General features: G+C 38.1%; 1 protein-coding gene across 1 annotated transcript in view; it reads right to left on the bottom strand.

The window, feature by feature from the left end:
• FOXJ3 (forkhead box J3) overlaps positions 1 to 13,409 on the bottom strand; it is a 138,638-nt gene extending 125,229 nt beyond the window's left edge. Inside the window, exon 1 of the mRNA XM_029946366.1 lies at positions 13,385 to 13,409. Within this exon, the coding sequence (XP_029802226.1) occupies positions 13,385 to 13,394 (10 nt within the window). The 5' untranslated portion in view covers positions 13,395 to 13,409. The remainder of the gene's footprint in view (positions 1 to 13,384) is intronic.
• Between the last annotated feature and the right edge of the window lie 204 nt (positions 13,410 to 13,613).

Below are 13,613 nucleotides of genomic sequence, written 5' to 3'. Positions count from 1 at the left end.
GAAGCTATAGTCTCCCACTGCTAGAGCTATTTAACAAAATAAAAATTACCTGTCTGGTCCCCAAAGCCTGTCTACAAACCACTTTCTAAAAACCAATTCTGGGCACCTGGGTGGCTCAGTCGGCAGAGCGTCCCGCTTCGGCTCAGGTCATGATCTCACAGTTTGTGGGTTCGAGCCCTCCGTTGGGCTCTGTGCTGACAGCTAGCTCAGAGCCTGGAGCCTGCTTCAGATTCTGTGTCTCCCTCTCTCTCTGACCCTCCCCTGCTTGCACTGTCTCACTGTCTCTGTCTCTTTCTCTCTCAAAAATAAATGAAACATTAGAAAAAAAAGTTAAAAAATAAAATAAGAACCAATCTGTTCCATTACTGAAAATCCCAACTCAAGAGTTTATGGTGACACTTAGGGAATCTATTAAATAAAAGTATGCCAGGCAATCCTGATATACAGCTTAATACAGGAACTAGTGGTTTAGGACAAGGATAGCAGAAAGGTTTCATATCATTTACCAATTATGCTCAATTGTGCTCAATAGGTAATAGCTGCCTGAAGTGCTACACCAAGAAGGTCATGCCTAAAAACAACTTGAAATTAGTAGTTTGACACCGACATAGTGATGGGGAAGTGGCCACATGTAAACTGTCATTTGTGATTACGACTTCTTTTTTTTTTAATTTTATTTTTATTGCTTTTTATTTTATTTTTGAGAGGCAGAGAGAGACAGCTGGAGCAGGGGAGGGTCAGAGAGAGAGGGAGACACAGAACCGGAAGCAGGCTCCAGGCTCTGAGCTAGCTGTCAGCACAGAGCCCGACGCGGGGCTCGAACCCACGAACCGTGAGATCTGACCTGAGCCGAAGCCGGATGCTTAACCAACTGAGCCACCCAGGCGCCCCTGATTACGACTTCTGAATGGACTTTTTTTTTATGGACACGTTTGGGGTACAAGAAGCAACGTAGATCTGATTTACTTTTATCGGCAGAAGCACTGGCTGATTCTGGGAGGGTAAGAAGCAGCAAGAATAGGCCTGCTAGCATACATACCAGTATTCTTTCCAAGTACTTATTAAGCTTCCCAGTATTATGCAGAAAAAGAAGATAAAGTTTCTGCTCTCAAAATGTCAATAATCTTCTGCGAGAAATGAAAATTCTACACAATTATATAAATTTGGTTCAGGAAAAAGAAAAAGAGGTTGTGCCCTGAGGGGTTCCACTTTAAGTAAAGGTGGAGGCTAGTAGAATATGGAGTACCATGCAAAAACACTATAATTTGTATTGATTCAAGAGAGAATCAACTGTAGGTTCCTCATCAACATGTGACTAAATAAACACATTAAGATTCCACTGGCAGCATTTTCCGGGGGGGAAAAAAACAAAAACAAAAATAGGGTCGGGGGAAGCTATATAATCAAGGCATGACCCACTGGAAGGCAAATAACCTACTTTGTACTGTCCTGTACACATCTATCTCTAACATTGGATTGTTGGCTCCTAGGGGCCAGGTATATATCAAACTAACCTTTCTATGTCCCACAATGCTTAATTCATGTTCTTTACAAAATACTCTAAAAATGTCTGAATTAGTGTAAAGAAGGACAACTCTTTTTTTTTTTTTAATGTTTATTTTTGATACAGAGAGAGACAGAGCATGAGACGGGGAGGGGCAGAGAGAGAAGGAGACACAGAATCTGAAGCAGGCTCCAGGCTCTGAGCTAGCTGTCAGCGCAGAGCCCGACGCGGGGCTCGAACCCACGAACGTGAGATCTGACCTGAGCCGAAGTCGGAGGCTTAACCAACTGAGCCACCCAGGTGCCCCAAGAAGGACAACTCTTAAAGATACTTCAAAAAGAACAGTAAAAGAACTCAGTACAGAGACATGAAGGGTCAAAGGAATGAACAGAGGGAAATTATGCCAAAAAGTAAGGGAAGCGGGGAATATGTTAGATTAAAAGAGAAAATAAATAACCAAATGTAAGGTGTAGACATTGTCTGGGTACTGATTCAATTAAAAACCAACTGTAAAAAGACATTTTTAAACAACTGAAAATATTTTATTATAAACTGGATATTAGATGACACCAGGAAATACTGTCAACTTTGTTATACACAATGGCATGTGGTTATGTGCCAAAGATATCTTTAAGAGATGTATACTAAAGTATACAGAGGTGAAAATACAATGTCTATGATTTTCTTTAAAATATTTAGGCAAAAAAAAAAAAAGACAGTTGAGGTATATGTGACACATATGGTCAAATCTGTGATGGATAAATAAGGATTCGCTATATTTTATCTACTTTTGCATATACTCAGCAATGAAGTTGTGGACTTTCCTGTTACTTGATCAACTCCGGCACTGTACAATTAATTCTTTTTCTTCTCTTAGATTTCAGAAAGCTTAAGAATGACTAGTACTTCTGAAGAAAACAGCCTAGACTCAATCAGAAGAAAGTAGGCATTCATTTGTTAGCTCTACTAATAGGAATCTCTCTGAATCTACTCAAAGAACTTCTTGTAAATTAATATGAGAACTGAGTATGAGCCAAGACTGTGACTCAGCTGCTAAAAAGAAACAAAATACAATCTTAAACTTCATTAAAAGAATAGTATCCAGATCAAGGAGGGTAGCAGCTCTTCACTGCACTCTTCACTGATTAGTTTACAACCGAAGTATTATGCTCTGTTTTGAGCACCAAATTTTAAGAACACTTACAAGCTAGAATGCTTGCAGAGAGAGATATCAGACCAGTGAGGAGTTTAGAAGCCAAATGTCAAATGCAGAATGACTGAAAAAACTAGGTGTGTTTAGCATAAAGAAAACACTTCTCAGTCTTCCATGTCACCTTAACCACAGAGACCCCCAGCTTAGTGTTTTCCAGAGGATTTCCAGAGTTGTTAATAGGCATCCACTGTCAGAGAAGTTTAAGATAAATATGTTTTCTCAAATAAACTTATCTAAATGTTCATATCCTCAAGTGCTTCATGATTCTTCAAAAAGGATGTTCAGTATTTCCCAAATGTGAACATCTATTCATTCAGACAACAAAAATTCACCAAGCCCCAATTATTTGCCAAACACTCCTCCAAGTGCTGAGGATACAATGAACATTTTTAATATTCTGAAGCATACTTTGTGAAATAGCCAACCTGGACCTCTTGATACTCCTCTAACTTCCATTGTGCTTCCATATCTCTAGTTTTTTTTATTATGCTGTCAGCCTAAATGGTCCATCACAAATCTTGATTCAAACATGATCTCCAACACAAAGCTTTTCTGACCATTAAGCAAAAAATTTGTTTCAACAAGCCAATGGCTCTTTCTCTGTATCCATTCTTTGTGAACAGACTATGCCTCTCTTAATTACCTTCAGATCTCTCATCATGCCCAGGACAGTGTCCTACATGCACAGGTGTTCAAGAAATATTTACTGGGGTACCTGGGGGCTCAGTCGGTTAAGCGTCCAACTTCGGCTCAGGTCATGATCTCATGGCTTGTGAGTTCAAGCCCCATGTCGGGCTCTGTGCTGACAGCTGAAAGCCTGGAGCCTGCTTTGGATTCTGTGTCTCCCCATTTCCCACTGCCCTCCCCTGCTCTCACTCTCAAAATAAACATTAAAAAATTAAAAAAAAAAAAAAGATCAGTTACTTCTGACTGGAAGAACTATGGTTAAAAAAAAAAGAAATATTTGCTGAATGAATAATCATTAAAAGAGCTGAAGGATTATCTTGTTAAAGAATGCAAACTAGGTCTCTACTGTTCCACAAAGGACTAGGAAAGAGATGAAGTTACAGGAAATTTTGCCTCAATTAGAGCTGACGACAATCTACCTTACAGGTATCAGTGACTACAGGTGTTCTAAGAGTAGCCAAATGACTATGTATCAAGTGCTTTAGTGGGAAATCTTCCTGGCCTAAATGATTAATTCTTAAGATTCTAAGAACTACTGTATTTCTCACTATAAGAGACAAGAGGAAACTTCTGATATCATATATTTGTATTAGTATTAAAATTATTAAAATTAGGCTTAAATATCCTTTCATTTACTGCTATAGTGAATATATAATGATTCCTATTATGTGTCATTTACAGTGCTAAGTATAGAGGATAAATAACAAAAAGACACTGTCTCTATCGTACAAGAGTCAATACAAGGTTGCTTCCAAAGCAAATATGAATGCCTAGGTCATTTACCTTAATAAGAAATGTTCCTTAGATGAGGAAATTCTCTAGATAAGTGATTTTCAATATTTTGCAGGCAGAGAAATAACCATGAAGCCATTAGCTCTTCTTAAAGCCATTTACTGACACCACTAAATACGTTAAGTTCTTCAAAAAACAAAGCTAGCCATTCTGACTTCTAAGTTAAAAACCAGGATACCTCCATATGCCAAGGCTTATCTCTGCAATGTCACTCCCAAACTAAAAGCTGTATGTAGTCTTTGCTGGCAAGTACCCTTTTACTTGCGTCCCCAGCATTCAGTACGCTGCCCAAGACATAGCAGATGGTAATAAATGAGCAAACAAGTGAGAGAAATAATGAGTTCAATGTCCCCGGATGAAAACAATACTTTAAAGAAGGCCTAACAAGTGGCTTTTCTTATTAGAAATCTGCCAACAGTATGGTAGCAGAGCAGATCTTAAGTCTAGTTTTCATTATAAATCAAAGTGCTATTTTGGGGTCACTTATTGATAAGTAATTACTGTAAGTAAAACTAAAGTCTTGGTTGCCTCTAGGGAACTAAAATTAATTCCTTAATCAGCAGAGCTAAATGACCAAATTGTAATGCAGAGAAAAATCCCAACACTTAATACACCCTCAACTTGATCCATAGATTATAATCAAATAATTTATTATAAAGCTGATTAACATAACTGCCTAAAAAGGAAAATACTTTGGGGGCACCTAGGTGACTCAAGTTGGTTAGGTGTCTGACTTCGTCTCAGGTCATGAGCGCATGGTTCATGGGTTCAAGCCACGGGTCAGGCTCTGTGCTGACAACTTAGACTTCTGCTTCGGATTCTGTGTCTCCCTCTCTCTCAGCCCCTCCCTTGCCCACTGTATCTCTCTTTGTCCCTCCCCCACTCGAGCTCTGTCTCTCAAAAACAAAATGTTAAAAAAATTTAATTAAAAAAAGCACAAGACTTTGATAACACCAAGTGTTTTTTTATTTTTTTATGTCTTTTATTTATTTTTGAGAGACAGATAGAGACAGCGCAAGCAGGAGAGGGTCAGAGAGAGAGGGAGACACAGAATCTGAAGCAGGCTCCAGGCTCTGAGCTAGGTGTCAGCAGAGAGCCCGACGCGGGGCTCGAACCCACGAACTGTGAGATCATGACCTGAACCGAAGCTGGACACTTAACTGACTGAGCCACCCTGGAGCCCCAACACCAAGTGTTTAAAATGCTCTTCAAAAGTGTTACAATTCATGTTTTTCTAAGTTCTCATTTGAACCATAAAAATCATACTTATTTTTTCTGATTTATAAAAATGGTATGAGCTCACTGTAGAGAACTTAGAAAATACAAACGGGTTCAAAGAAGAAAATAAGGACTACCCATTGTGATGGTTTCTTTCCGTCTTTTTTTTTTTTTTAATCCAGTTATAACTTCTTTATATACTATCACTCTTCCAAACCCCCTGGGCAAGAAACAATATCCTGACTATGATAGTAACCCAAGTAGCCACAGTACATTCATGTTCCAGGTACAATTTCTTAATGTCTAGATTTTACAGATGTGTACTTCCATAAAAAAGACCAAATCTGCTATTTTGTAATTCTTTTCTTAAATTTATTTATTTTGAGATGGTGTGTGCCCGTGCAAGAGGGGGAGGGGCAGAGAGAAAGAAAGAGAGAGAGAAAATATCCCAAGCAGGTTCTGCACTGTCAGCAGAGAGCCTGACACCTGGATCAATCTCATAAACCATGAGATCATGACCTCAGCAGACATCAAAAATCGGATGCTTAATCTACTGAGCCACCCATGCACCCCGCTATTTTGTAATTCTTAAAAGTGTCCCTTTTAACTCTGTCTCCTCCTTGCCTCCAGAATTCCCCTAAAGAAAGGAGACTCATGTAAAAATACATCCAATTACTAGAAACGGACTCAAAGTTAACATGGGAAGAAGGCGTTCTCAATAGTTTTATGTTCCTTACTCTGTTATTAATCACAAGACAAGTTCTGCTCCAAGTAGCCTAGGTCCTTTTGGGTCCATAACCTTTAAGTTCTATCTCAAAAATCCAAAGTATGTTCTTCTTCAAACTTTCTGAGTTTTCTACTAAAGAGTACAAGACCAGAAACAGAATGCAGGATCTGGAGTAACACTAAGTCTTAGCTTCTATCTCATTTTCTCCATTTGTCAATAAGCATATTATTTGCCCTACCTCTATTACTGAGCTGTTGGGAGGTTCTAAAATCCAACATATTAGAGAAAACGCTTTTCAAAACATATTATTCAAAAGTAAGATGGATATTTTTCCAAAACACACATCCCCTATAATAAACAATATAAAACATGACTTCCCCATGTCATGGGGAAGGCAAACATGGCTTCTCTGATGGTGATTACTGTCTATGTATTTACATGAAAATACAATACCATCAAAAGCTCCTTACAGAGGGTAGACAGGTAAAGCATGTCCTAGATTCACAGACCCTACCACACCATCAGAAACTGAATCCACATATTATTTATCTCCTGCCATGTAAGTCAACCTGCTCCTGACTATAGCATATCTGACTACTGTATATTTCCCAAAGTTCGATACCCAAACCACAGAAACTTTAGTCATTTTTAACAATTCAATATGCACCCACATACCCACCAACGAAAATCTAAGATCCTAACAATAACTTATTTTTACCATATTACACTCCTGTCTCAACCCCATCTCTCTGTAAACAAACAGGATTTAAAATTATTAGCGAGTTCTAGAGGTCTGTCCCTCTCATCCATTCCTCTCACAAATCTGTGTCAACATACAGTAAGGACAGGTCTCAACTTTAAGAAAAATTACAATTACAATTTCAGAGATCTTCAATACAGTAACATCACCACTACACCAATTCAATCAATCTTATTATTTCCTTGATATCACTATACCACTTCCAGGTAGAATTCAGTTACTGTACTGAAAAGGAAATGCACTGAAATATACTGAAAATGCTGTAATACAGATGCTGTAATACAGTTTAGCTAAAAGTTTAGTGGGTAGTGTGCTTCAAACACAGGGTCATCCTGGAATAATGGATCAACTCTTCAGTAACCCTCTCCCATATGTGACCCAACTCTTCATGACCTTCTCTACACAGGAAGATAATGAAAACAGACAATGCTATGCTACAGTCTGAATGTTTGTGTACTCCCTAAAATTCACGTGTTGAAATCCTAATCCACAAAAATGATGGTAGTAGGACATGGGTCTTTGGGAGGTAATTAGGTCATGAGAGTAGAACTCATTTCTCATCACCCATAGGTGAAGTAGTCTGTAATGGACTCACGCTTATGGAATGGAAGAAAAGGAACTACTAAAATCCTAACCCCCCAACATGATAGTAGTAGGTCCTGAGTCTTTGGGAGGTGCTTAGGTCATGACAGAAGAACCTTCATGAATAGGATTGGTATATTACTAAAGAGGCTCCAGAGGGATCCCTTGCACCTTTCACCATGGTTAAGGTGCCAGCTATGAATCAGGAAGGGGGTCTTTACCAGAAGGCCTTAATCTTACACTTTCCAGCCCCCAGAATTCCAAGCAATTAACTTCTGTTATTTATAAACTACATAGTCTGTGGTATTTTATTATAGCCATCCAAACAGACTAAGACAGCCAACATGCAAAGTCTGTAGAGACTCTCTCTAAAAACTCCCACACAAGGACTTTCTCCACCCCCAAACTGTTAGCATTTCAACTCAGAAGAGAGTTCTCTAGGATTACGTCCCGACAATAGTTCCTCTTACTACATTCCATAAGCGTGAGTCCATTACAAACTACTTCACCCATTGATGATGGGAAGTCAGGGCAGTGTCAATGTAGGTCTGATTAGGCTAAAATGAAATCACGTCAGATTTATGGTAAAAATTCTTAAAGCAACCAGAGTGGTTTACTTAATACTTAAAACTAGGCTTATTATATGTGTCAAAATAAGAGTTCTTATTGAATATGGTCCTACTTATATTTTCATTTATATTTTATCATGTTACAGTGCTGAAGTTTGACACCATATATGAGTCTCATTTGCTTTCTGTTTCAGTTTTTGTTTCAGTTCTACAGAAAAGTAATAACCATGTTGAAAGACAGCACATTCTCAGGTTATCAGCTGATATGTCAAGCAGAATAGCAGCCAAAGGTACCTAACTACAAAAGGTTACTTAAAATAAGCAGAATGCCATTGTTACAAATATAAATACAACATCTGGTTCCATATAACAAAGCTATTTCCATATCCCAACAGATGGCCCACAGTAATAATGCTTTGCTGATCTGGTTATAACAAATTACATTAAATCCAAAATCCTGTATAGCAGATGCCTTTCCCAATTTCAGTATAAGTCAATCTCTTTAACCAAAACACTGTGCTTTGGTTTTTGTGATTTGTGCACTAAAATCCAATTACACCAATTAAGATGGTCAAATTTTTTTGGACAGTTGTTATAAAATGCCACTGTTGTGTTCTCTGAGTTTTGGAGTGAAAGAGGGTAGTGTACCTCTATCTAGAATACTAACTGCTGAAAATGAAAAACAGAAATTCAGTTACAGGAAAGTTAAGGAGAGGTAAAAGTGATTTTTTGCTTCTTAAGCCAAGGTTTCTGAACAGTAACAATGTGGAAAGTGAAGTGACTAACAAAGCCAACAGTGAAGAGCGCTGAAAATAATGCAATTTCTCATATTTTTTTAAATGTGCACACAACGTCAACTTTAATTTTGCTGTTTGCTTCTCCAACACACTCAAAATCCAATCTTCATATTCTTATAATGCTCCCTTACTTGAAATATTGCCCTCTATTAACTCATGTAACACAGTAAGCAGTACAATGTAGTGATTAACAGCCACAGAGTTCTGAAAATAGACTGCAGGCGTTCAAATCCTGACTCTTTCCATCCTTGCTATACAACCCTAGGCAAGCTACTTAATCTCTCTGGGCCTGTTTCCTCACTGTGCCTATAAAATTGATAAAAATAAAATCTTTTAGAGTTGTTATGAGAATTATATGAATAATAAATGTAAAGTACTTAGAACACTTTTGGACCCATAGTAAGGCTATTATTATTATCATTACCACGATCATCATCATCACACCCCCTGATGTTCTGAAAGAAAAGGGAGAAATATGAAATGACTTATCTAAATCACAATCAAGTGACAGAATCTGGTAAAAAAAAAAAAAACAACAACAACAAAACTATACACACACACACAGACACATACAGGTGTTCATTTTAAGTCCTAAAGATTAACCATTAAAAATCACTGTTTCACTAAGGGGGTTTTCCAGCCCCTCTAATTATCCAGAAATTAAGAATCCTTTAAATTAGAGTAGCAAGAGTAATAGAGATAGCAATGAACTCGGACCCAGAAGATCTAACAGCTCCATCACTGATTTAAATGCACAATCTTGGGTAAATTACCTAAACTTCAAATTGCTCATCTCAAAAAACGCTTTGCCTACATGTTAGGACTGGGAATGTTGTATGAGAAAAAATATATAAACCATAAACACTATCTGAATGTTCAAGGGCCGTGTCTTACTCATTTTTATATCCCTAAGGCCTACCAGAACGCATAGCAGAGGTAACACTCTAAAAGAGAGGTGGAAAGCACCTGGGTGGCTCAGTCAGTTAAGCATCAGACTCTTGATTTTGGCTCCAGTCGTGATCTCAAGGTCATGAGATCAAGCCCTGCATTGAACTAGGTGCTGAGAGTGGAGCCTGCTTGGGATTCATTCTCTCTCTCTCCCTCCCTCTCTCTGCTCCTCCCCCAGTTAAGGTGAGTGTGAAAGAGGGAAAGTGGGAGAGAGAAAGAAAGAAAGAAAAGAAAAAAGAAAAAGAGCCTTAAGAAAATAAAAGAGAAGTAAAATTGGCAGGGTGAGGATTAAGATGAAGAAAGGGAAGGGTTTTTAATAAGAAATTCAAACGTTCAATCGATAAATGGATAAATAAAAGGTAGCATAGCCATACAATGGAATATTATTCAGCAATAAAACAGAATGAGATAGTGATGCAAACTACAAGATGGTAACCCCTGAAACATTATGCTAAGTGAAAGAAGCCAGACACAAAAGACCATATGCTGTATGATTCCATTTTATGAAATGTCCAAAATAGGGTACAGACTTCCTTTTTTGGGTTGATGAAATGACTAAAGATGACTGTGGTGATGGATGAACAACCTGATGAATATACTCAAAACTGTTTAGCTGTCTAAACCAGTGTACTATGTAGTACGTGAATTATACCACAACAAAATATTTTAAAAAATTAAGAAAAAAGTTTGTGAAACAAAGTATAAAGTCACTGGCTTTAGAACACGTTTGCTTCTTTTTTAAAGGAAAATAACCTGAGTTTTCTGATACTTGAGTAGCTCTGACAGGTGGACAAGAATGAGACTGGCAGAAGTATTAGGAGGAAATACTTAAAATTATACCAGACTATAATGTCTCTATAAATCCTTCTGTGGAAAACAAATCTGACATCTACTCTTATCCTTCCTTTTGAAATTCTAAGGTTAAAAATTACTTCCTGGTCCTACTTCAATAGTCTTTTCATCATGATCATTGTTTCTAAACTTCCAGACTACCTTTGATGCCATCAACCATACTACCTCTCCTCTCCTTGGCTTCTGTAGCACTAATGTACTTCCTGATTCTTCTCAGAATGTTTACCTGTTAGCCTATATAAAATGACACCCAAAATTCCAAACCTCACAGTTATTTCACCTTCATACTACCAACTTCCCATAACTCATCTACTCACCTGTTTTTACTACCATCTGTAGCCCTAGTCAGTGAACAATCTACATTTTCATCTGTGAATCCTATAGCAATGTACTACTCTACCCAATTCTCCATTGTCTTCACTAAGGCTGGGAAGCTGTCGTATGGCTCAATCAAAATAATTCCTATGCTATTTCTAAGTGGCTTTGCAACATGGGGTACATTTTTTCCTTCCGAATAGTCTGTTTTTCTCATTGTTTTGCTTAAACTGGCCCCCATTTCCAGAGTCAAACAAGCAAGAAGAGAAGGCCATCAGGACTGGCAGGAAACTAGCCTGCTACTGAAAAATTTATCCTACATAATCTAATGTTGCCCATAACCAATCTTAGCTCATTTTCCTTCACAGTGATGCTTTCCTGATTTCCTACTATCAGTCATCCTCCAGGGCTCTAGGCTTTGTATCTTTTAATGCTTTATTTGCATTCTTCCCTTTGCCCACAATCATTACTAAGTTCAAACTAATTTTTACTCACACATACATCTTCTCATACATCCTACGCTTCTTCCTTAGGACAGTGGAGTTTAATGACTATATGTAAAAGCTCAAAGATGAGATTGCCTGGGTTGAAATCCTGACTCAGCCTGCAGCTTACTCTATGGGATTTGGGGCAAGTTACTTAACCTCTCCTTAACTCAGTTTCTTCATAGGAATAGTAAGACCTTACTATAAAGATTTTGAGTTAAATACACGTAATGAGCTTAGAATAGTGTCTGGCAAACAAGAAACAATAAATGTTGGCTACTATTTTATTCCCATAATCATTAACTTATGTCAGAACCTAATCTTATTCCTAAAATTCTCTAAGAGCATTCTAATCAGTCTCCTAACTCCAGAACATTAGATGATACAAAAACCTTCCTCAGGAACAATATGCATGGTCTTACTCCTAGTCTTTAGAACCCAATATGGTACCCCATTAAACTAAATCTTATTTCCTTGACAGGGCCTCTACAAACACCTACTCTCTCATCCTGAACTTGTCAGTCACTAGTCACCAACACAGATCCTTTGTGCTGGTCAACACACACTTAATATCTCTCATGGATACCGTCACTTCTCCACCTTTGTAAACACCCCTTCTTCACCCTCCTGGAATACATCTTCTCCCCTTTGAAAATTCTCATCTTTTGCAAATCTCACTTATACCTTAAACGTTGGCTGCACTGTTATTCCAACCAGGAGCTGATGTTGCTTGGTAATTACGAATGACCTGTTACGTGTTGTTTCCCCAAAGAAGTTGAAGCATTTGTAGAGGCCACATATTTTATTCCTTGTGTCTCTTCACAGACTACTTCACACACAGCACAGTATTTTGCAGAAGTACACAAATGCTGACTGACTTACTAAAAAACTATGTTTCAGAATGCATCAGAAAAACAGTCTCTATTTTCCACTGCCCCACCCAAACTTAGCATGAGGAAAGCAGACAGAATCTGTATTTATTTTTATTTTGCATAGGAGAATATATTAACAATTGTACCATATAAAAGGAATATATATATATGTTCAAAAGAATACAATGCAAAAAACAAATCAAGAAAAAGTGAGAATGCTACCCATCTTGGAATCTAAAAAATGATTTTAAAATATTAAAGATTTTTTTATTTCACCCAAACTAATGAACCAAAGAGAGCCAAAATAAACATGTCCTGACTCTCTCCAAAAAATACCTAATGAAAGCATGAGAAAGTCCCCAGTATCAGAAAAATCAAGAAAATGATTCACCTCAGCTCCAAGAGACACAAAAACAAGACAAAAATCCTCAGGTGTATGTAAAAAAAAAAAACTAACTAAAAAAGTCAATCACATCTATATATGTCACCAAAACAGAAATATGAAGGGAGTTACTGCTTTTCTACAAACACTTGCTATGGTCTAGGAGAAATAAAAGGCTTCTCTCCCTGCTACTCTACCCACCGTGAGCAATCTATGGTCACACACGAGCAAAACACAGAAAGATGGAAACGTTTAACCTGGAAGACATTAAGGAAAGAAACTACCCAAAACCCATGTTTCAAATCCAGTTTCAAAACACAAAGTAGCGCAAAGATACTCAAGAGAACGAAAAGAAAAGTGAAATAAAAGAGCTCCCACGAAATATGTGACTCAGTGAAAACGATCTATACCCCGTTGTAAATAGGAGCTATGGATGTAATACTTTCATGGCATGCACTCATTTCCCTGGGAAGCAAAATGGAAGGAAAAAATAAAGTGTCAGAGAAAAAGACCAAAAAAAAAAAAAAATGCCCACCAATCTCTAACACCCTGGCCAGCCCCACTCAGCTCATTCAGGAATCCAACTGAACTGCACGACACAGCAAAGAGAAACCTTTGCCAACCCCACCCCCCCCCACACACACACACACAAAGTAGAACGGAGCAGTGAAAACTACACACCTCCGTGCATCAGCAGCGGGAGCACCCACTCTTAGATGAAGCAACAGGGAAAAGAAGAACTAAAGGGAGAGGAGGAAAGATGTCTCTGAAAACTAAGAGACAGGTCCCCTACTGTTCTCAATTTCAGAGAGTACAACTCTGGCTTCTCCCAGCTTCCCAACAGTCGGCCTCGGCAAAGCGGACTGACCCTAACACCTTCCATGCCACGGGAGGAAATCACAGAGGAAAA

The sequence above is a fragment of the Suricata suricatta genome, chromosome 8 (assembly GCF_006229205.1).
Source record: "Suricata suricatta isolate VVHF042 chromosome 8, meerkat_22Aug2017_6uvM2_HiC, whole genome shotgun sequence".
NCBI classification, from domain to species: Eukaryota; Metazoa; Chordata; class Mammalia; order Carnivora; family Herpestidae; genus Suricata; species Suricata suricatta.
Note: the sequence above shows the minus strand (reverse complement) of the source record. Positions and strands in the feature narration are given on the sequence as shown.